This window comes from Gopherus flavomarginatus, chromosome 8 (assembly GCF_025201925.1).
Source record: "Gopherus flavomarginatus isolate rGopFla2 chromosome 8, rGopFla2.mat.asm, whole genome shotgun sequence".
NCBI classification, from domain to species: Eukaryota; Metazoa; Chordata; order Testudines; family Testudinidae; genus Gopherus; species Gopherus flavomarginatus.
Window position 1 is genome coordinate 73,995,813 of NC_066624.1, and position 26,407 is coordinate 74,022,219.

The window sequence follows — 26,407 nt, forward strand, 5'->3', positions numbered from 1 at the left end:
CCTATTACCACCCACCCCTTGTCCTGATTTTTCACATTTGCTGTCTTGGTCACCCTATTTGCAGCCTCCCCCTCTGCAAGACATATTGCAATATAGTATGCAACTGATCTCAGTGCTAGCAAGCCCACAGTGACTAGGACATGTCAGCAGCAGGGCATTGGCGCTACTAAGACAGACGAGTCCCTCTCCTTTCTACCCCACCCACCCCACTGCAATAGAAGCACCACACAGAAGCAGCAGTGTAAGTGCTACAGAAACTCAACTTCAACTTGGAACTTATTGTTTCTGTTAAGTATATCTAATAGTTAATGAAAGGAGAGACTGGTTTCATTTTGGACAGTAGACTTTATTAGAAATTTTCTCCTCATTCATCAGTAAATTCACATTAAAATATGCTGAAGGCAGTTAAGTATCAACAGTCAACATCCTGCCATTACAACAACTTCCAGTTTAAAAACTAGATAACTGATCAGGCAGATAACTTGAAACATAAGAAATGCAAATAGAAAGCAGCATCTTTACAAACAGGTTGAGCCTGAAAAATGTATACATCTGGGGGTGGCGGGGAGTAAATCAGTCCTTCCAAGATGAAAACAGTTAAATGAGGACTCCACAGACATTAAACAGATAAATAAACAACATATCACACATACATTAAAAAGAGAGCAGAAGTATTTAGAGTTGGTATAACAAAAAAATAATAAATCTGTTCAAATAAAAAAAGTGACAGACTTCTTAAAAAGTGAATATCCTAAAATCTCAAGATAGTGAACAGTTCTGTTGTTATAAACTATGCAAAACTTTGGACGAATGAGATTTGGCCTTGAAAATATTGGACTTCATTGACTTTATTACCATATTCAATTTAGTTGATCTTCCACTGTTCAGGAACAACTTTTCTCATGTATCTTTAAATCCAGCAATGGTGTTCTATATAATGACTTATTTCATATATTTTAGACATCATAGGTCCTCTAACACATTAAGGGCTAAGTATTCAAGACTCCAGATTAACTGTGATTACTCAGCACCTCTGAACATCAAATCTTAAGATTTAGACATTATTGTGAACTTAACACACTGTTATTTCTATCACTAGTAACCACATTATTCAAAGGATGCTATTCTGCATAAGGATAACTCTTGGGGCCCAGATTTTTAGCTGGTGTCTACCAGAAGTCAATGGAGCTAAGCCAATAAGTGCCAGCTAAGGATCTGACTGGGAGAATTCAGTCTTGGATACTGTCCTACAGGCAACAGATAATTTGTGAATCTAGATCAAATTGATGTTTTTTGCATACTTTAGTATTCCCCAGTTTGTTCTGCTTCAGTTGATTCAGAAAAAAAATACATACATTAAAACTTAAATAACACTCAAGTGTCCACCACAAAGATTTCTATTTTGATGTAAACAATAATTTCTGCCATTTGCATTGATTTAGTCCAACGTGAGGCCAGAAAAAGGATTCTAAGACTTCTTATTGATACTGTAAATAATTTTTCAGAGACTGGGGCAAAGGTAGAGATTCTATGTCATGCAGGCGATCTCTGCCAAGAGCAAAGCGAATTGATCTTCGGCACAAGTCCATTAAAGGCAGGGGTTCCGCTGAAAAATGGAAGAAAAAATAATATAGGATTAATGTTTTGAAATCAACGTTTTATTCATTATTGAAGAAACATTTTCAGGAGCAAAAAAAGATGATTCTTGGCAAAGGGTAACAATTATGGTAAAATTTTCACAAACTTGAAAAATATATACAAGTGATACTGATTTATGAAGCAGCAACATTTTATCACATTACATATATAGTAAAACAAGCATAATGTTTTCAGCTTAGTATCTGACTCTATAAAATATGAGCTAGTAATCCAGCACTATCCCAATAGTCAGAGAAATAGTGTTGTTACACAAGTGTTCAGGATTTTCAATAATAATGCAAGATCTTATAATCTGTTAATAACACAACTTTCTGCACAACTAAACTAATAGCTCCTGACCTTTAAATACCAACTCCTTTTCTGTTTTAGCGGTGGTAAGGGGTCTCTTAAGGCTAAATGCACTTCTCAGCAAACCTAGCGGAAAATATGGCCCACAAAGTCCAATGATGAATCCAATCTCTTTGTCTAGTGTGTCCAGTGGTGAAACTTTTTGAAACAAACATTCTCAGGAAACACTGTTCAAAAGAATTTAAAGTTTTTTCATCCCTACCATCACCTCAACCACATTGGATAGGTTATGACTGGTAGCTACTACAGAAAATACAGCCTACCCACTCCCCAATTCAGCAATGCAGCTAAAACTTTTGCAAATTTGTGATATCTCAAGTTTCTTTTAAATACAACTAGGAACATAACTCCTAGGGGATGGAGCTGTTTAATTCATTAATGAGGCTTAGTGACTATGAAATTGGGGTGGGGAGCATAGATATCTCACAGATTACAGGATTTGAGGAGTAATACAGTAGACACTCCAGATACTACATCCTGATCTGCGGTTTGCTGTTGATCTTCCAGGCATCTTCTATTTCATTTAAAAAAGATGACAGTGACTGAAGCTCAATGATACTACAAGTTCTTGAGTGACCACATGGTGCTAAGACTTTACTATTTTTAAAGCCAAAATTTGCAAATAAATGTAAGTAATTAACCAGTCATGGAGTTAATTCAAAACTTTAAAATCTATAAATACATATATAAATAAATAGATAAATAAATAAAATAAATAAAATATTTCTCCAGATTCACATGCTAAATACAGGGGCAGGTGACCAAAGCCCATAGGTAAGTCAAAAACATGGAGACCAGGGAGGGGGTCGGAATCTGGGTGGACTATGGTCTGTTATAGCAGAAATAAAGGGAGAGACAAGACAGAACTGGGGGAGGTGAAAATCTAATCAGTATCTTAGATGTCTGTATACTGTAATGCGAGAAGTATGGGGAATAAGCAGGAAGAACTCGAAATGCTAGTAAATAAACACAAGTATGACATAGTTGGTATCACGGAGACTTGGTGGGATAATATGCATGACCGGAATATTAGTACAGAAGGATAAAGCATGCTCAAGAAGGACAGGCAGGGGGAAAAAAGGGAGGTGGTGTTGCCTTATATATTAAAAATGAATACACTTGGACTGAGGTTGAGATAGAAATAAGAGACAGACTTGTTGAAAGTCTCTGGATAAGGATAAAAGGGGTAAAAAACAAGGGTGATGTCATGGTAGGGGTCTACTACAGACCACCAAACCAGGAAGAAGAGGAGGATGAGGCTTTTTTTAAACAACTAACAAAATCATCTAAAGCACAGAACTTGGTGGTGATGGGGTACTTCAACTACCCAGACACCTGATGGGAAAACAACACAACAGGGCACAGATTATTTAACAAGTTCTTGGAATGTATTGGAGACAATTTTTTATTTCAGAAGGTGGAGAAAAATACTAGGGGGGAGGCTGTTCTAGATTTGATTTTGACAAATAAGAAAGAACTGGATGATAATTTAAAAGTGGAAGGCAATTTGGGTAAAAGTGATCATGAAATGGTAGAGTTCATGATTCTAAGGAATGGTAGGAGGGAGAACAGCACAATAGAGACAATGGATTTCAAGAAGGCAGACTTTAGCAAACTTAGGGAGTCAGTAGGTAAAATCCAATGGGAAGCAAGTTTAAGGGGAAAAACAATTGAAGACAGTTGGCAGTTTTTCAAAGAGACATTATTAAGGGCCCAAAAGCAAACCATCCCACTGCATAGGAAAGATAGGAAGTATGGCAAGAGACCACCCTGGCTTAACCAGGAGATCTTCAATGATCTAAAACTCAAAAGAGAATCCTACAAAAAGTAGAAACTCGGTCAAATTACTAAGGATGAATATAAACAAACAACACATGTAGGGACAAAATTAGAAAAGCCAAGGCATGAAACAAGATCAAACTAGCTAGGGACATAAAAGGAAACAAGAAAACATTCTATAAATACATTAGAAGCAAGAGGACAACCAAGGACAGAGTAGCCCGTTATTCAATGAAGGGGGAAAGATAATAACAGAAAATATGGAAATTGCAGATTCTTAATGACTTCTTTGTTTCAGTTTTCACCAAGAAGGTTGGTGGTGATTGGACGTCTAACATAGTCAATGCCAGTGAAAATGAGGTAGGGTCAGAGTCTAAAATAGGGAAAGAACATGTCAAAAATTACTTAAACAAGTTAGATGTCTTCAAATCACCAGGGCCTGATGAAATGTATCCTAGAATACTCAAGTAGCTGACTGAGGGGATATCTGAGCCATTACCAATTATCTTTGAAAAATCATGGAAGATGGGAGAGATTCCAGAAGACTGGAAAAGGACATCTATAAAAAGGAAAATAAGGACAACCCAGGGAATTGCAGACCAGTCAGTTTAAATTCTGTGTTCAGAAAAATAATAGAGCAAATAATTAAGCAATCAATTTGAAAACACCTAGACGATAATAAGGTGATAAATAACAGTCAGAATGGATTTGTCAAGAACAAATCGTGTCAAACCAACCTGACAGCTTTCTTTGACAGGGTAACAAGCCTTGTGGATAGGGGGGAAAGCGGCAGATGTGGTATATCTTGACTTCAGTAAGGCTTTTGATACTCACATGATCTTCTCATAAACAAACTAGGGAAATACAACCTAGATGGAGCTACTATAAGATGGGTGCATAACTTGTTGGAAAATCGTTCCCAGGGAGTAGTTATCAGTGGCTCACAGTCATGCTGGAAGGGCATAATGAGTGGGGATCCCACAGAGATCAGTTCTGTTCAATATCTTCTTCAACGATTTAGATAATGGCATAGAGAGTACATTTATAAAGTTTCCAGATGCTACCAAGCTGGGAGGGGTTGCAACTGCTTTGGGGGATAGGATTAAAATTCAAAATGATCTGGACAAACTGGAGAAATGGTTGAAGTAAATAGGATGAAATTCAATAAGGATAAATGCAAAGTACCCCACTTAGGAAGGAACAATCAGTTGCACACATACAAAATGAGAAATGACAGCCTAGGAAGGAGTACTGCAGAAAGGGATCTCGGGGTCATAGTGGATCACAAGCTAAATATGAGTCAAGAGTGTAACACTGTTGCAAAAAAAGCAAACAACATTTTGGGAGGTATTGTAAGCAAGACATGAAAAGTAATTCTTCTGCTCTACTCCATGCTGATTAGGTCTCAACTGGAGTATTGTGTCCAGTTCTGGGTGCCACGTTTCTGGAAAAAAGAACAAATTGGAGAAAGCCCAGAGAAGAGCAAAAAAATGATTAATGGTCTAGAAAACATCACCTTTGAGGGAAGAATGAAAAAATTGGGTTTGTTTAGTCTGGAGAAGAGAAGACAGAGGGGACATGATAACAGTACATAAAAGGTTGTTACAAGAAGAAAAATTGTTCTTAACTGTGGAGGATAGGACAAGAATCAATGGGCTTAAATTGCAGCAAGGGCGGTTTAGGTTGGACATTAGGGAAAACTTCCTAACTGTCAGAGTGGTTAAGCAGTGGAATAAATTGCCTAGGGAGGTTGTGGAATCTTCATCATAGGGGATTTTTAAGAGCAGGTTGGAGTCCAGGGGACTGAACTACATGACCTCTTGAGGTCCCTTCCCTTTCTCTATCTCCTCTCTCACTAAATCCTGCATGGGCTCTAAAAGTTCAGTTACTAAATAATAATACGAAAATGCCCTCAAGTGTTTGCAGCAATTGCCAAACTTCAAGTATTAAACATGTTCATATAACTTGAAATCTGAAATATTTTGTCTCCTCCCTTCAGCCCTACATCAGTTCTGAAACTTACAGATATATTAGGGCAGATTAGGTCTAAAATGTTTTAAAGAAGTTTACTCTAAACTCAAAAAAAATTTAAAGAAAAAATAAAAACACATGAAAATTTTCCAGCTGTGCAATGGCCCTAAACTATCAAAAATTATTATTTTTTTTAAAAACCTCTTAAAGGCTTTTAAAGCAGTTTTAAATGTAGTAAATGTAAAAATGCTCAGAACTATGAATGATGATAAAAATCACAGATTACAAATCGGCAACATCATGTGGCTCAAAGGATGAGAACTAGCTTTAAACTGCATATTAGAAGGTAAGAACTCTGTCTTTCACTAAATTTCTGCCTCATTTGTTGTCCAAACTGCACACTGAATGATGAGGGCGTCCTTTGTCAAAATAATACTATATAATCATGCAATTAAGGACTGTGGGCTAGATTGTTGGGTCTGGCTGAGCAACTTGTGGTGCAACCTTGAGTGTTAGTGTATTATATACAAAAGGTAGCGTAGCGCCCCCATCCACCTGGTTACCTTCTTTAATTCCAATTTGCTTACAGGTTTTGATGGACAGGTCTGGGTTCTTCTGGATCCCGCCACCCATTCAGCGGGGTGTTCCTTCTTTATTTTTCCCTATGAATTTATTTGGCAGTGCCTCCACCCCCACTTGCTCCTTCCGGGCAGGGTCACCAGGGCAGCTTGGGAGGAAAATTCTAACCACAGGGTAACCCCCACTTACTTGCCAGATAGTTGGAGACTCCAAAGAAATAACACAAACATATACAAGATATTCAACACAGTAATTATATTAAACAGGAGACAAATATAACAGGATAAAACACTATTCTTAGGGTCACTAGTGCCCACACTGATAATACCTGTGGCTTCCCCAGTCATGTGACCAGATGTAGTAAATGTAAGATCAGTGTCCCGTTGGTATATGTACTTTGTTGGGGTCCTTGATGTCCTATGACTACAATATCTTCTCCACACTGGTGCACTCACAAACTCCATGAATGATCCTCAGGTTCAGAGATGACTCTGGACTCCTCGGTCACTACAGAGGGGATGATCTCTGCTGGCAGGAATCCTCTTCAGGCAGACTTCTGTTTCCAGGATTTCCCCTCCCCACAAAGGGGTGCAGGGCTCAAGATGCAGATTACACAACTACACTAAGATCCAAACTGTGGTCTCCTACTCCAGAGTTCAGACACACTCACAGTAGGCAGCAGCCCTTGACTAGCAGGCAGAGCAGAGCTGACCATGTGATGACTGGTCTCACTAGGGAGCTGGAGGGCTAACTCAGCCTGGCTGGGGAAGTTTCCCAGAAAAACTCTGCAAACTTGGAGTCATCAGTGGAAGGGGGGAAAGCCCAGCTGAGGGATCTTGCTTTCAGGTCCCTAGAGGCCAGTTCTCAGGGGAAACCCTGCATGCAAGCCTGGGACTCACCAGCTCCCCATACAGCCAGTCCTGCCCTTGCCCTGGCTGGCTCCAGACTATCTCAAAAAAAAAGCCTTCTCCCCTTTCCTGAGCTCCCTGGGAAGGACATCTCAGTCCCTATTGGTTGCTGGGCAGACTCTGAGTCTGGCTTGGCTCCCCCCCCACCTCCACCAGGGACAGTGTGCCTCTCCCTGAGCTGCCAGCAGACAGAGCCCCAGGACTCTAGGTAATCTCTTTGGGGTTACAGTAGCATATAGCTTATCTTTGCATGCCCATGATCCAGAGCCAAGTTTCCAGCTGTAAATCAGGGCAGATGTTGGGGAGCTCTATCGTACGACAGTTGCCAATATCCCAAAGAGGCCAAAAGGGCAGCCATGATCTTGCAGGGCATAAGAAAGTGCCATTCTGGCATTCTTCCTACACCCATGCCTCCTATATTGGCATCATGGAAGGAAATGGTGTAGGAACCTGATTCCCGAACCACTGAAGTGCTAGAGCTGTTCAAAACAACTATCAATAACTGTTTATAATGACAAAAGGATTTCGTCCACACCATTCTTTTAATATTCAAGACATGACTACAGTTTTTCATGAAATTTACTTAAAAAAATCACCAGGGCACAAGGAGTAAACATAGAAACTTCAGTCAGAAAGGTAATAGTTAAGCAACATAGTCTCTTTAGAAAGAGACTGCTTGACAACCCTTAACTGTGTGTTGCTACGTGCTCCACCTATAAAATACACAGACCTTCCATACCCAAAATATTTGAAACACTAACATTCAAGATTTTAAAAATAAAATTTCAGTTTGCACTATATGGACCTTTGAGGTGGTACAAATAATACTAAACAGTGACTTCAAATTCTGCAGGAGACAGCAGGAAAGTGGTATTCTGAATATTTGAGAACTCAACTATGAAAATCAGTTTTACTTTTAGAACATTCAGCATTTGTCCCTGAAAAGAGAACAGTGTTACTCCAAGCAGGGGCGGCTCCAGGCCCCAGCACGCCAAGCATGTGCTTGGGGCGGCAAGCCGCGGGGGCCGCTCTGCCGGCGCCGTGAGGGCGGCAGGCCGGCTGCCTTTGGCGGCTTGCCTGCGGAGGGTCCCCTGGTCCCGCAGCTTTTGCAGACCTCCCGCAGGCGTGCCTGCAGAGGGTCCATTGGTCCCACGGCTTTGGAGTACCTCCCGAAGGCAGCCTGCCTACCATGCTTGGGGTGGCAAAATGCCTAGAGCCGCCCCTGACTCCAAGAGTAGGAACTAATTATGATTCCCCCACAACACTGTGAACTTAATTAGAGTGCTGTGGTAGCAAGAATAAAATACATTTTGTAGGCCTACCACTTAATCACTAATTTTCCATTTTTGTTTATAACTTTTGTGTATTTTCTGCATTTGAAGTGGCCAACTGTATTAGTGAGCTTGGAAGAATACAAGCCCTCAAAGCAGAATCTCTGTGGGCATCGGTTGTACTGAAAGCTTATGAATTCTAGTTATATCCCATCAATTAAAAAAAATAAATTGCAAAGCTGAAATATAAAATTGTAAAGAAAACATGATTCACAAGAATAGCTCTTTCAGTTTCTTAGGCTAGTTAGGAATTTAATACAAAGTGAGATATTTGCAATGTGGCAAATTTTTCACAGGAAACCTAAGGTTTCCTTCCAAGTGCCAGCAGCTTATTCCAGAAATGTATGACGGTGAGCCTGCTTCCAAAGCTCTGTCATGTTTCTAAATGTGTTTTTGGGCATCTTCTTTTCATATTAAGGTTTATTATGAAAGCTCTCCACTTCAGCATCATTTCAGCAGCTGCCAGATGGGGGAAAACTGTATTTTTCAGTAAGACAGAGCACTTGTCCCTTTTCTTTCTGTCTTCTCAGTTCCATGTCACAGCTCAAATTAGACAGCCCCAATTTTGCAACAGCATTCAAAAAGGAGACTTTAAGTTAATGATGCCACAAAGTAAAATAAATAAAAATAAGATATTCCTTTCACTATTCCTCCCAAACAGTAACTGTATCTAAAATACACTCATCCTAGGCAATAAAACCTACAAGTCAGTTTATAAGCCTTTCCTTCAATCCAGGGCCGCAGGGATCCCCACGAGAATGCTCCAGCCCTGGCCCCGCCTCCGCCTTCCCCCGGCGCCTCAGCATGTCGAGTTCAGGAGTGGCCCTGGACAGAACTAAAGTGACGTGGCTCCAGCGGGGCCTGAGCTCCTCCCCACTCAGAGCTGCGTGGTAAGGGGGCGGGCCTGCAAGCTCTAGTCTCGCTGGAGCCATGCCGCTGCAGTGCTGTCCAGGGGCCAAGGCAGCTCCTGGACACGGCGCGCTGAGGCTCCGAGAGAGGGGAGAGGTGGGGGTAACCCAGGAGCAGCCCTGGACAGAGCTAAAGGGCATGGCTCCGGCGAGGCCTGAGCTCCTCCCCGCTTGGAGCCGCGTGGTAAGGGGGTGGGGCTGTGAGCTCTGGGTCTAGTGGCAGGAGCTCAGGCCCCGCTGGAGTCAGGTCGCTGCAGCTTTGTCCAGAACTGCTCCTGGATGCGGTGCACTGAGGCTCCGGGAGAGGTGGTAGGTGGGGGCAAGCAGCATGGCACGGGGGAAGAGGGGGTGGATAAGGGGCAGGGAGTCCCAGGGACAGTCAGGGGACAGGGAGGGGGCCGAGGTTCTGGGGGGGCAGTCAGGGGACAGGGAATGGGGGGTTGGATCATGGGCATTCCCAGGGGTCTGTCTCGACTTGGTGTGTGGTGGAGGGATAGGGGTCAGGGCAGTCAGGGAACAAGGGGGGTTGGTGGGGGTGGGGTCCTGGGGTGGTGATTGGGGAGGGGGTCTTGGGGGGGCGGTGAGGGGTCAAGGAGCAGGATGGGTTGGGGATTCTGAGGGGGGCAGTCGGGGGGCAGGAAGTGGATGGGGGTTGGATAGGGGACAGGGTCAGGCTTTTTGGGGAGGTACAGCCTTCCCTACCCCAAAGCTCATTCAGCAGTTTGAGGCTTGCAGACAGCTATTTAACACAAAGAGTCAAGCTGTTATCTTTTCCATGTGGGAGGGATCACATGAGAAGAGCAATATCCAACACCACCTACCTCCGTCCCAACCCTACCAAGGGAGACTCCCCGCACTCCCCTGCATTCCCCAAGGTTCCAGAGGGGTTAATTCAGTGGTTCTCAAACTTTTGTACTGGTGACCCCTTTCATATAGCAAACCTCTGTGTGTGCCCCCCCTTATAAATTAAGAACACTTTTTTATATATTTAACGCTACTATAAATGCTGGAGGCAAAGCGGGGTTTGCAGTGGAGGCTGACAGCTCGCGACCCTCAGTAATAACCTCGTGACCCCTGAGGGGTCCCGACCCCCAGTTTGTGAACCCATGTTAATTTAATTTTAGCACCTTGTGTCCATTCACATGCATGTGCTATTTTGAGCATTTCAGTTTTCACAACATAGGCTTATCCCAGATTCTGGAACAAGCTCAAATGCTGAGGTCGTGGAGTATGTACATAAGCTATACTAGAGACAAACCCACAGTAACCGTCTCAAGTTTGTGAGGAACCCTGTGGAGCCAGTCTCTAGGAAACAGATACATTCATGGAGGTTAAGTCCATTAATGGCTATTAGCCAGGATGGGTAAAGAATGGTGTCCCTAGCCTCTGTTTGTCAGAGGGTGGAGATGGATGGCAGGAGAGAGATCACTTGATCATTACCTGTTAGGTTCACTCCCTCTGGGGCACTTGGCATTGGCCACTGTCGGTAGACAGGATACTGGGCTAGATGGACCTTTGGTCTGATCCAGTATGGCCATTCTTATGTTCTTATGTTCTAAGCTAAATGAACCCAAAGTTATGGAGATAGATATGAGTCAAGGAAGCCAGCAGAGTATCAGAAACCTGGAAAAATCTCTGACTGGATGGGCTCAGGCATAGGTCACAACCTGAGGTGGTTCAAAAGTTTTGGATTTTTTTTAAGCAGAATTTTTTCATTATTTCTTTAAACAAATACAGCAAGCAGCAAATATTTGGCCACACACTTCTGAAACCCCAAACCATGTTCAGACTAATTTCAGCTTTTCAATTAAAAAAATCACAACAAATTTTGAAGGCAAGCAGACTTTGTCCATGATTTTTTTCTGCTTTTTAAAAACCCCTAGTTTTTAATCCAAAAAAAGTTTTGACAGAAAATATTTATCCAACCCTTTTAATGAGATTTAGTGCCTTTTAGCACTAGCTGATGCTGAGAACCAGTGATACCTTGTAAAGGTGTCTTGAAATGAAGTTTTCTCAAAACTCGTTTGTGCCAAGATGTGGAAGGTTTTTAAATGTTTATTTTTCCCAGGGCTGCCCAGGGGAGCAGGGGGGCAAGTGGGGCAATTTGCCTCAGACCCCGCAGGGGCCCCCACGAGAATATAGTACTCTATAGTATTGCAACTTTTTTTTATGGAAGGGCTCCCTGAAATTGCTTTGCCCTAGGCCCCCTGAATCCTCTGGGCAGCCCTGCTTCAATCATCTCATTACAGATTGCTGTTAGTGACACAAGTGACACACCAAAATAGGGGACAGTAATCGTTATGTCACTCATTTAGTGCTCTAGACTTGTACACACAAGTGGGGAAGATATCATCCTTGTTTAAACTGTAATTTAATGTGATGTGACAACAGGTACAAGGCTATCACACATACAGATGCTTATTTAACACCTCTTCTCACATCACATGTATATACACAGTGGAGATTGACAAGCTTATTTATTCTTGGCAACTTGTAGTCAATTAACTCTTTGGCACAGTAATAGGAATTCCTTATGCCAACAAACATGCTTTAAAAATGAAGACTGCACTCCTGAGCCATAGAACACCAAAAAATACTACTATTCACAGAAGTTCTGGGTGACACTGGAAAAAGTGAACTACATTTAGTATGTGCAATTAACTTGCCAAATAAAACAATTTATCTGATAAAGAATTTTGCTAGATGTAATAATGTGAAATGTTTCTTGAACAACACAATGTGTCTACTCTTGTAAAGCTTTGCATTAGTGAGAAGTAACCATTCATCTATGAAGGGCCTTTTTATTTTAAGCTGCAATTTTCAACCTGGCCTCAGAAGTCAACACAAAATTAAAGCTGGCTGAAAAATTGGATTTTTCATATAAAAATTAGAAAATTTTCAACAGGTCTACTCAGAAGAGAGAAAGGAAATAGCTTAATGCAATACTAATGAAAGTTTGATGCACAAAGTCTGGAAAACTAGGAAAATATCTGGTGCCTTTGTTCAGATCTTAGCTTTTCTACATAGATTTCTGAACTGTTGCTTTCAAAACCTGATGCATGTAATTAATACCTCCTCTCGCCCCAGCCCTGCTAAATACCTGTCAGCATCTCTCAGGTTTCTGTCCTCATCCTCTTCTCCCTCCTCAAATGTTGCCTCAAATGGCATCATGATTAACCTCCACCTTTATATGGATGATGTCAAAATATACCCTTTATGCCAAATGTTTTGACCTCAGTCCATTCACACTTTTTTTTGGTAAAGCTGTCAGGCTAATCATAAAGAAAAAAAAAGGTGGGGCGGAAGGGTACACACCCAATTTTTAATTATATTTGCAAGTCACCTTTAAAAATAAATGTAAGGCCAGAAGGTACTATTAGATCATCAGTCTGACCTAACTGTATATCACAGGGATTAAATAGTACCTAGTTACTCCTGTATTGAGCCCAATAACTTCGGTATGAGTAACGCAAATCTTCCAGAAAAGAATACCATCCTGATTTGAGGACATCAGAAGATGGAGAATCCATCATTTCCCTTATTAGTTTGTTCCAATGGTTAATTACCCTCACTGTTACAACTTTGTGCCTTATTTCTAATTTGAATTTGTCAGGCTTAAGCTTCCAACCACTGGTTCTTATGTCTTTCTCCACTATATTAAAGAGCCCATTAATATCAGTATTTTTGCCTCATGCATTGTAATCAAGTCACCTCAGTCTTCTTTTTGATAAGCCAAACAGACTAAATTTTTTAAGTCTCTCACTGGCAGGCATTTTCTCCAGCCCGCAAATCCTTTTTGTGACTTTTTTCTGTACCCTGTCCAATTTTTCAACATCCTTTTTCAAGTATGGACAACAGAAGTTGCCACTATATCCCAGTATCAGTCTTACCAACATTATACGCAGAAGTAAAAATCACCTCCCTACTCCTGCTCACTATTCCTAACCTTCTTGCCACAGTATCATACTGGGAGCTCATGTTCAGTTGCTTGCACACTATGACTCCTAAAATCCTTTTCCGAGAAACTGCTTTCCAGGAAACATTCTCCCATTCTGTAGGTATGTTCTGCATTTTTTATTCCTGTATATACAACTTTGCATTTGGTTTTATGCAAACACTTTGTTCACACACATTTCAACTACCACTCATCTATAAAATTAAATATATGTAGACAAGAAAGAAGCATCCCTCTTAACCCTTCCTTTTCATGATTAGCTACTGTTTTACACACAGCCATATAGCACCAAATTATTCTGCCAGTTATACTGGTACAACCCCACTGAAACAATTAGAGCTGCGCTGCACTGATGTAATTGAGGGGGAAACGTGGCCCACTGCATTCTTTAAGTTGCCTGTTAAGGCAGTGAAGCTTCTCCATTATACTCTAACGAAAGGAAATTGCAAATACATTTTTAAAGAATGCAGATTATGATCAGTCATAAAAACAAAATATGACTCTACCAACTAACACGACTCAGATGTTAGCAGTGTGTGCCAGAACAAGGGCAGTCAAATATTTTTTCTGCAGAAGTAAGCAAGCTATGTAGTAACCAAGTCTACCTTCTTTCTAACATAGAATATTACAACACTACATTTTTATACAATTTGGGTGTTTTAAAAGAATTTTATCTGTGTCAATGTTCGTGCAGTTTAAACAAAACACCAGTGTCAATGTTTCTTCTACACATACTTTTGCACATCTGACCTTGGTTCTTTAAAGTGTTTAGCTCCTAGTATTCTATTCTAGTATCTCCTTCCTAATACAAGTTGTCTTCAAAAGTCACGAAGTATAACCCATCCAACTCTTGTAACATGAACTTAACTCTGTTACTGCTTAGAACACACACGCATACTCCTGCACCCCACCCCATCCCACGCTCTCCCACCTGTCTCTTCACATACAAGCAGCTGGGAGCTATTGTGTTTTCTTCTTGAAAAGACTAATGGGTGACAGATGCCAAGACCTTGTTATTAGCTAAAACTGATAAAATAGTCACTTTAATGTCTCCAGCATTTATCTTCCAGGGAAGATAAAGTTTAATATGGTACTATGCCATTACCTTATCTTTTGGCAGAGGAAAAATTTAAAAACTAATAATTTAATCCTGATTTAAGTTTTAAATGGTGTAGTATTTAAAGGCACTACTAAGCTGAAGAAAACAGCAGTGAATCAACAGTCTCCACAATAAAGACATTCTTACCCATGTGCATTACTTTAAAGAGAGGAAGACAGTTGAAAAGCAGATAAGAGAAATACAAACCCTAAAGCTAGCTGCATATTATTAGCACTTTTTAGAAAGTATGTGTCATTTTGAGACTGAGTAAGAGCCTGATCCTTCAATCTCCTTCTTGACATTTTCCTTGCTCACACTAGTAATTTCATGAGGAAGGAGTTTTAGGAATGGACCCTAAGATTTTAGACCCGAATTCAGGAAAGCATCCCTATTCAGGAAAGCACTTAAGCATGTGTTTAAACTGAAATCATTGGACAATACACATGATTAAAGATGTGAAGTCACTGGACTTAAGCACAGGCTTATGTCCTTTCATACATTAGGGTCTCAGTTGCCCACAGTCAGATGCTCATTATGAGGAAGCTATCCACACTGTCAGGTTGAGGCAAAATACGTTGTATCAGACAAGGCAATTGTGATGTGTCCACAATACAGTAATGTAACTCAATAGATCATCTACAGTTTGGGGGAAGGCTGTACATTTAACAATATAATTACACCATGCCTTCCTGTAGCAATTTCCTTCCAAGGACTAAAGTTACTTTACAAATATTAATTCAGTCCTAACACCCCTGTATTTTAGGGAAGCAGTATCATAGAAGCTTAGGGTTGGAAGAGACCTCAGAAGGTCATCTAGTCCAACCCCCTGCTCAAAGCAGGACCAATCCCCAACTAAAACATCCCAGCCAGGGCTTTGTCAAGCCAGGCCTTAAAAACCTCTAAGGATGGAGATTCTAAAACCTCCCTAAGTAACCCATTCCAGTGTTTCCTAATATCCAGCCTAGACTTCCCACACTGCAACTTGCACAGGGTCACACAAGAAAGTCTGAGGTAGACCCATAAACCAAGGCTCCTGAAACGTGCCCTGTGGCCCACCAGTGATGCAAATAGCACTTGCTGGTCATCCATAGGGAACTGGATGGTCAAATGGTGAGGCTCCCCTTGTTTCCAGATAAGAGAAACAAAACAGTGTACACCAGCCTTAAGTATTATCTAGATCATCCTTGACAGGTGTTTGTCTAACCTGTTCTTAAAAACTTCCAGTGACAGAGATTCCACAACTTCCCTAAGTAATTCGTTCTAATGCTTAGGAAAAACTTCCTAGCCGTAAAGTTGTTAACATCTAACTTAAGCCTCCCCTGCTGCAATTTAAATAGTGAAGGAGAACAATTTATCACCCTTCCTAATGCAGGGCAACAGAAGAAAGACATTAAAAATTATATATTTTTCAATTGAATTATTATAAACAAACCCTAAATGCATTTGCTATTCCAAGGGACCCATTGGACTTTTGGGGTAACTGTTATTGTATTAAATACTAAACCGGTACAGTATCTTAGCCCCTCATGACTATCCGCCACTGAGAGCCACCTAAATTAAGCAGATAAGGATGAATTATTTTAGAAGGTCAGTTGCCTCAAAAGGCTAAGTGGGTTCTCAGTGCAAGTTACAAGCAGCAGCAAAATATATCATGTACATATATGATCCCCAGCAGGATGATGGGGAAAGAGGAGAGACTTGGAAAGGTTTTGTTTTCTGATTAAAAGATTTTAGTTTAGTTGTGTTTCTCTCATTATTAACTTTTGAATATTATCACAAGGCTATATTTGGTGCCCTTAATGTGCTATTGGACATGATACAAAGTTGAGTAGAGACATTTTGTTGCAGGAAACCTCAGTTTCAAACTTGAGACAAAAATTTTATCACGTTATAGGTGAAAACAGGTTATATCGAACTTGATTTGATCTGCCAGAGCATGCAGTGCTCCTCCCCCCCAGCACTGCTTTACCACGTTATATCTAAATTCGTGTTATATCGGGTAACATAATATCAGGGTAGAGGTGTATATAACAGTAAGAAGGCAGAACAACGCTAAACTTTTTAAATATATGAAACAGCATATGAAGATTTATTGGGCTTTCCAAACAACCTTACAGGCAAAGTGCACTTATATTATCAAGCTGATGAAATAGTTTAGGAAAGAGCTTTTGGTCTCCGTTCCAGAGACAGGGAAGAAGAGACAATATGCTAATAGAACTGGGGACCAAGCCTGCAGCTTTAATAAAAGATAGACATAATTACACAGAGAAAGCGAACTAGTGGATCATATTTAGGTAAAGCCTATATAGCAGGGGTTGGCAACCTTTCAGAAGTGGTGTGCTAAGTCTTCATTTAATCACTCTTGTCATGGTATAATTCTCCACTTTGAACCTTAGCGTCCAAAAGATGGGGTACCAGCATAAATTCCTCTAAGCTCAGTTACCAGTTCAGTACTTGTAGTGCTGCCACCAACCAGGAATTCCAGTGCCTGGTACACTCTGGTCCCCCCAAAACCTTGCCCGGGGACCCCCAAGACCCAGACCCTCTGGATCTTAACACAAGGAAAGTAAACCCTTTCCCTCACCGTTGCCTCTCCCAGGCTTCCCCTCCCTGGGTTACCCTGGAAAATCACTGTGATTCAAACTCCTTGAATCTTGAAACAGAGAGGAAAATTCACCTCCCCTGCTCCTTCTCGCTCCCTCTCCCAGACTCTCCCTGAGAGAGAAAGTAATCCTGACACAGAGAGAAAATTAACCTCTCTCCCCCCTTCCCTCCTTTCTCCCCACCAATTCCCTGGTGGATCCAGACCCAGTCCCTGGGGTCTCACCAGAATAAAAAAAAAATCAGGTTCTTAAACAAGAAAAGCTTTTAATTAAAGAAAGAAAAACCAGTAAAAATTATCTTTGTAAATTTAAAATGGAATAGGTACAGGGTCTTTCAGCTATAGACACTGGGAATACCCTCCCAGCCTAAGTATACAAGTACAAATTAAAATCCTTTCAGCAAAATACAAATTTGAACTCCTCCCAGCCAAATACACATTTGCAAATAAAGAAAACAAACATAAGCCTAACTCGCCTTATCACCTAGTACTTACTATTTTGAATCTATAAGAACCTGTATCAGGGAGATTGGAGAGAAACCTGGTTGCACGTCTGGTCCCTCTGAGCCCCCAGAGTGAACAACAACCAAAAACTAACAGCACACACACAAACTTCCCTCCCTCAAGATTTGAAAGTATCCTGTCCCTGATTGTCCTCTGGTCAGGTGACAGCCAGGCTCACTGATCTTGTTAACCCTTTCCAGGCAAAAGAGATATGAAGTACTTCTGTTCTATTAACTCTTACTTATCTGTTTATGACAACTCTGATTTAAGGTTTCGCGTGCCAGTCATTTGAATGTTTTCAGAAGGTCTCTTTCTATAAGTCTATAATATATAACTAAACTATTGTTGTATGTAAAGTAAATAAGGTTTTTTAAATGTTTAAGGAGTTTAATTTAAAATTAAATTAAAATTCAGAGCCCCCCAGACCAGTGGGCAGGACCCAGGCAGTGGGAATAACACTGAAAATTAGCTCATGTGCCGCCTTCGGCACATGTGCCATAGGTTGCCTACCTCTGCCATATAGTCTCTGAACTTGAGGCAGCTGGGTTTGAAGAACATACATAAACTACTAGATCAATACACTGGGGAAGAGTTTCATACTGCAATATTTGTTCAGAGAAACAGAAATAGAATTTGCACATTTTATGATGCAAGGCACAAATTATTAATCTAAAAATTCACTATAATCCAATTTTACAGGAATGGTACAAAAGTAGGAACCTGCATTTCAGATGTTCTACTTTATTTATTATGAAAGGAATGCTTGGTTGCTTATTTGCCAGAGTTCTTGAAGAAAAAATAACAGAAGAGTGAAATGTACTTTTCCGGTATAGCCGTACTTATCTACAGCAGCAGAGAAGCCCTGGTGGCTTACAGCATGAAAGACTATTAAAATTTGTATTAAACTTCAGTTTCCTTTGATCTATTAAAGTTCAAGACAACTTTCAGTTCTGAGAAACAAATTCTCCTGTATCTCAGGGGTGCAATTTTGTCAAGCATTTCTATCCTCATAAAATAAAGTCAGGTTATTTCATGTTTCCTCAAAGTTCAACACACATAATGCTAAATACAGAAGTTGTAGTACCATATCATTCAAGTTCTCCCTTGTGGCAGGACTTTAAGACTATAGCTACGTCTTCACTACCCGCCATATCGGCGGGTAGCAATCGATTGCTCAGGGATCGATATATTGCCTCTCATCTAGACGTGATATATTGATCCCGAACGCGCTTATATTGATTCCGGAACTCCACCAACCCGAACGGAGTTGCGGAGTTGACATCGATCCCGCGCCGTGAGGATGGTGAGTAATTCAATCTTAGATACTTCGACTTCAGCTACGTTATTTACGTAGCTGAAGTTGCGTATCTGAGATCAATTTTCCCCCGTAGTGTAGACCAGCCCTTAGTGGAGTTGACTGAAGGATTTGGACTTTTCTGAGCAGTCACTCAGAACTTTTAGTTGATTTTAGAAGGATCTTATGAAATTTGAACATGGTTGTGATTTGCTATAACAGAGGTCGGCACCTACGGCATGCATGCCAAAGGTTTTTTTGATGGTCCCACTCAGCACCCGCTGCTGGCCTGGGTGAAGGAACCCCAGGCTGGCAGCAGGCTGAGACCCCAGCTGGCAGGAGCCAGTGGCTGGAACCCCAGAGCGGTGGTGAGATGAGCTGCTTATTCGCTGCTCTGGGGTTCCGGCTGCTGGCCCCGTGCCAGCCGGGGTCCTCGCCACAGCCCCATTCACCTTGCTTCTGGTTGGAGTTCCAGCGCAGGCCCCCTGACAGACAGGGTCCAGGTCTCCGGCCCTGCTCAGCCCTACCAGCCGCCAGCTCCATTCACCTCAGCTGCTGATCTGGGGTTCCAGCTGCTGACCTCCTTCCAGCTGGTTAACAACTGATCACTCAGAAGCCTGTGTGCAGCTTAAAGTATCCAAATACATGCCAGACATTGGAAAACTCAGCAAGGGCAAGGATCACACTAAACTGTAAGATCTGCATTTAAATTTAATTTTAAATAAAGCTCCTGAAACATTTTGAAAACCTTGTTTACTTTACATGTAACAGTAGTTTGGTTATATAATATATAGATTTATAGAGGGATCTTCTAAAAATGTTAAAATGTACTACTGGTACGCAAAACCTTAAATTAGAGTATAAATGAAGACTCGGCACACCACTTCTGAAAGGTTGCTGACCCCTGTGCTATAACATAGACAGACAAGTGGTATGAAATGTAGACAACTGGTAGGTAGATGGGACGAAAGGAGGATAGGTTGTTTATTTGGTTTTTAAAAGAAATTTTCAGAACAGTTTTTAGAAATCACTCTTTCAGTATCTCCATTCCTTGAAGGGAGCCAGGGAGGACTGCCTTCTTAATTACACAGCATTATGCTTCTCAACAGGAGGCCGACTCTCATGAGACAGAGGAACAATGAGAAAATTCAGGTCAAAATTAAAAGTGTTTCAAAGTTGGTTTAAAGGTCATTCTATTTTTTTTAAACCAATCATTAAGTTAAACAATTAAAAACAATTAAAAAACCATTTACCTTAGCCCTTTTCCAGGTAAACGCTGCTGCTCGTTTTGTTACATCACTCTTCCACCATGCCCCATTCCATGTGTCTACTTTGTCATTCTGACACCTAAACTGTGACTATCTCTGGGGCAGGGACTGTCATCTTTGTCTGTTCAGGGCATAGCATAATAAGGACCTGATTTTTCACTCAAGTTCTTAAGTGCTACCATACTAGAAATAAATAATTAATATCTACCCAAGCACCCAGGCTTCTATTGCTTATAACCCAAATGTTTTCAGCCCTAATCTGCCCCATAAAACTGTCATCATGATAGTTTTCTGAATGAGTTTTAATTAGCCTTTATTACATTTCCGTTTTAGTCATTTACTCGGCTTTGGAATTAGATTGAGTGATTAAAGTATCTTTTATAGTACACTGCAGTTTTCTTTTTAGTGCCAAACTGGTAGAAAAATGGAACTCTCAGACCATCCTGATTAAATTTAGATATACAGTGCTGAACTGTTTAGAATGGTAAACATTGTGACCATGTTTCTTGTATCATTCTGTTGTACATTTTCTTAATTATTTAAATTTAAATTACCTAAAGTCTCCAGATATCCTCAAACCAAGTGAAAAACTGGGAGCAGCCTAAGATTTAAAATTAAAACATGCTTGTAAATAAACTCTCTCCCCAGGGGAGATTTGCAAACAACAAGCTTGATTCATCACTTCATTATTCCAGTTTTGATTTCAACTGAATTTCATTGGCATAGGACTGGAGTAATGCATTAATAAATCAGCCACAATAACTAAAGGGATCAAAATTATTATAAATACTATTTGTATTTGCATGTCTTCACAGTGTTTATTGCTCTCAAATACCATCATCTTTATTAGCAAGTAATTTAGTATTTGCCACAAACAGAGTTACTTTAATACTAAATTAAGGATTCTTGTTGAGTAGGAAAACACAACCTATGCTTAATGGGAAATGTTCATAAAGCATTCTATTTAGCAATACATCTGCTTGCAGTTTATAGGCAGCACTGGTATTACAGCCTTTAGTCAAGGTTGCCCAAATCATCCAATTATAATTTCCTGTTTTCAGTTGCTTATAACTATGACAAATTAACAGTTTAGACTGAGATTTCACATGCTGGATATATGCCTTGGGCCCATTTTGGGGGAAAATTTTCAGCAAAAACAGTTCAGCCATTTCCTAGAGAGAGATTAGGAAAAAGAAAATCTTACAAACATCTTTTTTTAGACGCCTCAATGCTTAGGATCAGGGACGTGCTGTCACAGATGTCTGTCAGGGATGTGCCTTTTGCTATTTAGGATGAAAAAGAGCAAAGAGCAAGCTGCAAGTTGAAACTCAGGACTGTCCAATGAGACTTTCTATTCAATTGCTGCTTCTGGCTGCTGTGAGTTGAGATGAGTACTGGAACTAAGAGCAAGGAGCCTGTTTCTCCTGTATTCTTAGTGTTGTCCCTGCTGAAACCCAGGAAGCATGGAGAATGATGCAGCCTGACTTAAATGCAGAAGAGAGAAGAGCTAGACTGGGTGTAGGAGACTGACCTGGCTGGGCAGGGCTGTGATTCTGCTCAGTACAGAAGGGGAAACTGTCAGCGGCCAATTACAGCTCCTTGGTTCTCCAAAGTGGACTTGTATCTGGAGGCAAGTAACTGGTTACAGTGATTCCCACAGGCCGTAAGCCAGCTGAGTATGGCTGAGGCACGGCGCTATGTTCCATCTCTTCCCCATATTGCCTGTTCTGGGGCTGAATGGGCTTGCAGTGCAGACGCTAGGTACGGTAGCTTGCACCTGCTAAGAGACCTTCACTCCACTATGGGAATTCTCAGTGGGCCAGATCTGGCTGCTTTATGTCGGACTGCACAAAAGGGCCATAACGCAAACAGGAATCTGGCCTCTGATGACCTTGGCCAGCTACAGCTATTCTAGTGATTTCCGTAAGCACTGTGTGCCTCTGATCACAGGTGTTAGCAATGGTAGAGGACTGATATCTTTTAACCTGAGACTTTTCTCTAAGGGTGGAATAATGTCTTCTTACTGGTCAACCATTCCTATATTTCTGAACATCTTCTCCACAGAAAAGAGGTTTGATGCAGGATGAGCAGAAAAAAAAAAGTATAGCTGAGCTGTTACAATGCACTTTCACTCTAAAATACTACCATGGGGTCTGAATTTATTGTGTCTCACCGATTCATTATCAAATGTGCTCAGTCTACAAAAGACTTTTATTCCAGCTGCCAGCTGGCTAATGAAGTTGCACAGGTGTAAATGAAAGCATCCTTTGGCCTGCAGAAACTTTATTACTGGCAATGATGTACAAGCAGGAAAGAATCCAGCTTTATTTCAGATCCCAAAGTGAGTTTGCAGGACTGGCAATTAGAAAAGCATTACTAAGTGTGAGACATTACATTACTTGTAAATTGATCAAATTTTACCATTCCATTAGTATGTCTAGGTACTTACATGCAGGGCCAGCTCCAGGCCCCAGCGCGCCAAGCGTGTGCTTGGGGCGGCATGCCGCGGGGGTCGGCAGGCGGCTCCGGTGGACCTCCCGCAGGCGTGCCTGCGGACGGTCCGCTGGTCCCGTGGCTCCGGTGGAGCATCCACAGGTACGCCTGCGGGAGGTCCATCGGAGCCGTGGGACTGGCGAGCAGCGGAGCGCTCCCCGCGGCATGCCGCTGTGCTTGGGGCGGCGAAATGGCTAGAGCTGGCCCTGCTTACATGTCCCTTTACTGCTGTAGTATCTGATCTGGAATCAGTGAGAAATACAAATATGATTGTTCTGTGTGTGTGTGTATGGTCAGTTTTCAGAGTACAACAAAATAAGTCCTGTTTTCATCCAAATATCCTTAGTATTAAGGATAAAGGGAAGAATATCAGAGAATATGCACTATTTAATAGAATAGTTTCTAAAAAATGTGTTTTTCATATTTTGCTAGGAGGCGTCAGCAAGTAACTAAGTAATTAAACTATGATAAGAAATCCTGCTATCTTTAAAAATATTGTAAAAGACTAAAATAATGCATTTATTCTACCATCAACTGCAAGTGCAAGATGACTAAGAGAAAATGTATCAAGGGGAAAAAGCAATAACACTAATGTCAACAAGTTTCTATGCCTACCAATAGAGTATACTATAGTTAGCTTTGGTGTTAGTGTGACACTTATTTATTATTTGTATTGGTAGTGCCTAGGAGCTCAAGTCATGGATCAGGACTGCACTGTGCTAGGTGCTGTACAAACACAGAACAAAAATGACTCCTGCTCCAAAGATTTTAAAATCTAAAAACACTGGTTTGTATTGATCAATTAGTAACACTAAATAAGCAGCCATTCCAAGATTTAACAGCTATCTCTCTCTGCCCATAACCCCAAGCTATCCAACTGAAATGTGTCTAAAGCACTTTCAGGAGATGGAAAAGAAACTTGAAATGTAAAACTATTTATTTAACATAGTACAAGCACAATACAAAACTGGCACAATATTCACTATCATGAATAAAGATTATATTTAAAATAATATTTTCTTCTGAAACCAAATACATCTTACAGGGCCATACCTCTGTTTAATATGGAACATCAAAGGGGTTGAAGACGGGGAAATTTCAAAGGTTTTTTTTGTGTGCGCACGCCAGTCCCACTGTGCAGAGATCTATAAGTCAAAACACCCTAAATATCCTATTTTATGTTTGAACAACATGCATTAAATAGATAAAAGATCATTTAATTCCTGCAGCTTTTAGTTTCCTATCTGCTTAGACTATGGAAAACGCTTTAATTAATAGCAGAGGACCATTCTTATTTTTAGTATTCCATTGTTCTGCACCTTGTTCAAATATAAATTACTTAGGTATTATGAAATATGCAACACATGCATTAAAGGCAATGGTAAAAGGTTTTTCAGCTCCAGAGAAAAAATACATTGATATCCAGGCACTAGTATGCACACAGATCAAGATTTTCAAAACCAGGTGCTTAAATTGAAGTTTTTAAGGTTGTAGTTATTCTTTGAAATAAGTGACTTGAATCTTTACAGTGCTGAGCAGCCGGCAGCTCAGCGGATATTTATTTATTTATTGCCTCCATATATGTTTAGTAGCCTAAATTTTTACTCCTACTTTTTAAAATTTTGGGCAACACTACACTCTAATCACACCCTGCATTTTGTTGTCAACTGCAATTTTTTCAAGGAGCATAAAGGAGTTAGGTGACCAACTCTCACTGAATTTCAATAGGATTTGGGCACCAAACTTCCTAATACTTCTTGGGCATCAAACTTTGTATTATATTGAAGAAAAATTATGATACACAAAGTGAAAAATAAAAAGGAACAAAAGAAACTTACTTACACAGTTTTATCTCGCAGTGTCTCTTTGTCCACCTTTTCCAATGTTTTCTATAATGTTAATTACTACTTCTCTCTCATCATCATCATCATCTTTCTTCCCTGTGTTATGTTCTTTCTCTCTCAAGCAGGGTGATCAAAGTGCCAGTTGGTATACACAGCTTTGAGAATGTAAAGTTCCATCAATTTCTATTTGCTGGTCCCGTATTTCACCGGCTCATGTTAAAATGTGGGCGATAATGATGTGGTAGAAAAAACATGACACTATTGCTATATGATTAAACCAACAGCCTGGAGGTATATTAAAGAAGGGAAATTCTGTCAAACAAATGCATAATATAATAACTGCAGCATCAAAAGTGTGTTCAGAATTAGGTACATGTCACAAGGATCATTATCCATGTTAAATTCCTTTTAATTATAGACTCTGTTTAGCCCTTCTTACTCCAATAGACCCACCTCTGAAGCCAATGAGAATCTTGCTAAATGTGGCCCAAAGGATTCATAGGTGAGGGTAAGCCTAGTTTGCCGTCACAGCTTTTCTGATGATCGGTTTGATGATTGTAGGACATGAATATATTTTGCTAAATCTCTAAAGTTCTAAGACAAATACTGAACACTCAGGCTTAGAATACACTTGTGCCATTTTAAATTTCCAAGTATTTTAAAGGCAATTAAGCTTTAAAGGTCTGATTCAATTAAGAACAAAAACAAACAAACCTGTTCAATTTCCATACTACAATAAGACACATAAGATGACCTTAAAATCATTCTTTCCAGGGTTGGGTGACCAGCCATTCTAGTCCCATGGAAAGGCTTTATTTAACCCTAACTGATTTGTATAAACCACTCAAATTATCCACATTGGTTATGGCCCTTACCCCACTGATTAGAAGGAATGTTCAAGATCTTTTTGTATCACTTAAAACAGTAAGTGTCCTTGCAATAGAATATAGAGTCAAAATCTTAAGCTAGGATAAACACTTGGTTTTCAATTTAATGTCAGAAGTGAAATTCCTTACTTCCTAAGACAGTCCCCCAACCCCACAATTCATCATTATAGGTGAGCAGGCCTGGTGAACTTTAACCTCTTCTACTGGCCCACTCACATATCGTGTTTCTTAGGAATACCTGATACAGATAGGTCGCTCTCTTCTCTCCACTTTCCAAACCCCCCAGACAAGGTTCTTCAAAGAGAAGTTCAGTGAGAATCCAAGGACCCTTTCCTGACCTGTTGCTCCGCAAAGATCCTTCCCAGGTGGATTTTGGGGGACATGTACTCAGGAATTTTTTGGGGGAGGCAGTGTGAGAGAGGTGGCCAACTGGTCAAGCCTTAAAGATTCTATGTGACCAGGAGCATGGTGGGGAGAAAGACCAGTTGAGTCCTTCCAGAAATACTGACAGTTGGAAACTTCCTGGCTTACTTAGACTTTCACAGGAGTGCAAGTATCACAATCACAGGGGACAAACCCACACAACTCAAACCCATTGGTTTTAGTTTGCTGAACCCATGCAAATGAAACAGATGAATTTCCAATAGACCTAGTTTTAAGTACCCTTCAAGTCACTACCTATATTTCTAGTAACTAAATAATCGTAAATTACTGAACTCCAGTTATTAAAATGAACAAAAGCTCTACAAACTAAGATGACAATAAATAAGCTTGTGCTTTTTGCTGTGCTGTCTGGACCCAACTATATTTCTCTTTACAAATTATAGATATATGTCCATGATTTCTGATGTGTTAGGAATTGTATATATGGGCGGGTGTAACAGTAACAGCTGAATCTATTTGAATGAGAACCTCTACTCAGGCAGGCCCAGATTCAGCAAGACACTTACCCCACGTCCAGACTAACCCGCTGTATCG

General features: G+C 40.6%; 1 protein-coding gene across 2 annotated transcripts in view; it reads right to left on the reverse strand.

Annotated features, from left to right (window-relative positions):
- Positions 1–325: 325 nt before the first annotated feature.
- The window catches only part of SPSB4 (splA/ryanodine receptor domain and SOCS box containing 4), a 224,557-nt gene continuing 198,475 nt past the window's right edge, over positions 326–26,407 (reverse strand). For both annotated transcript variants that reach the window (XM_050964152.1, XM_050964151.1), the window contains exon 3: positions 326–1,606. In XM_050964152.1, the coding sequence (XP_050820109.1) occupies positions 1,479–1,606 (128 nt within the window). In that variant the 3' untranslated portion in view covers positions 326–1,478. The remainder of the gene's footprint in view (positions 1,607–26,407) is intronic.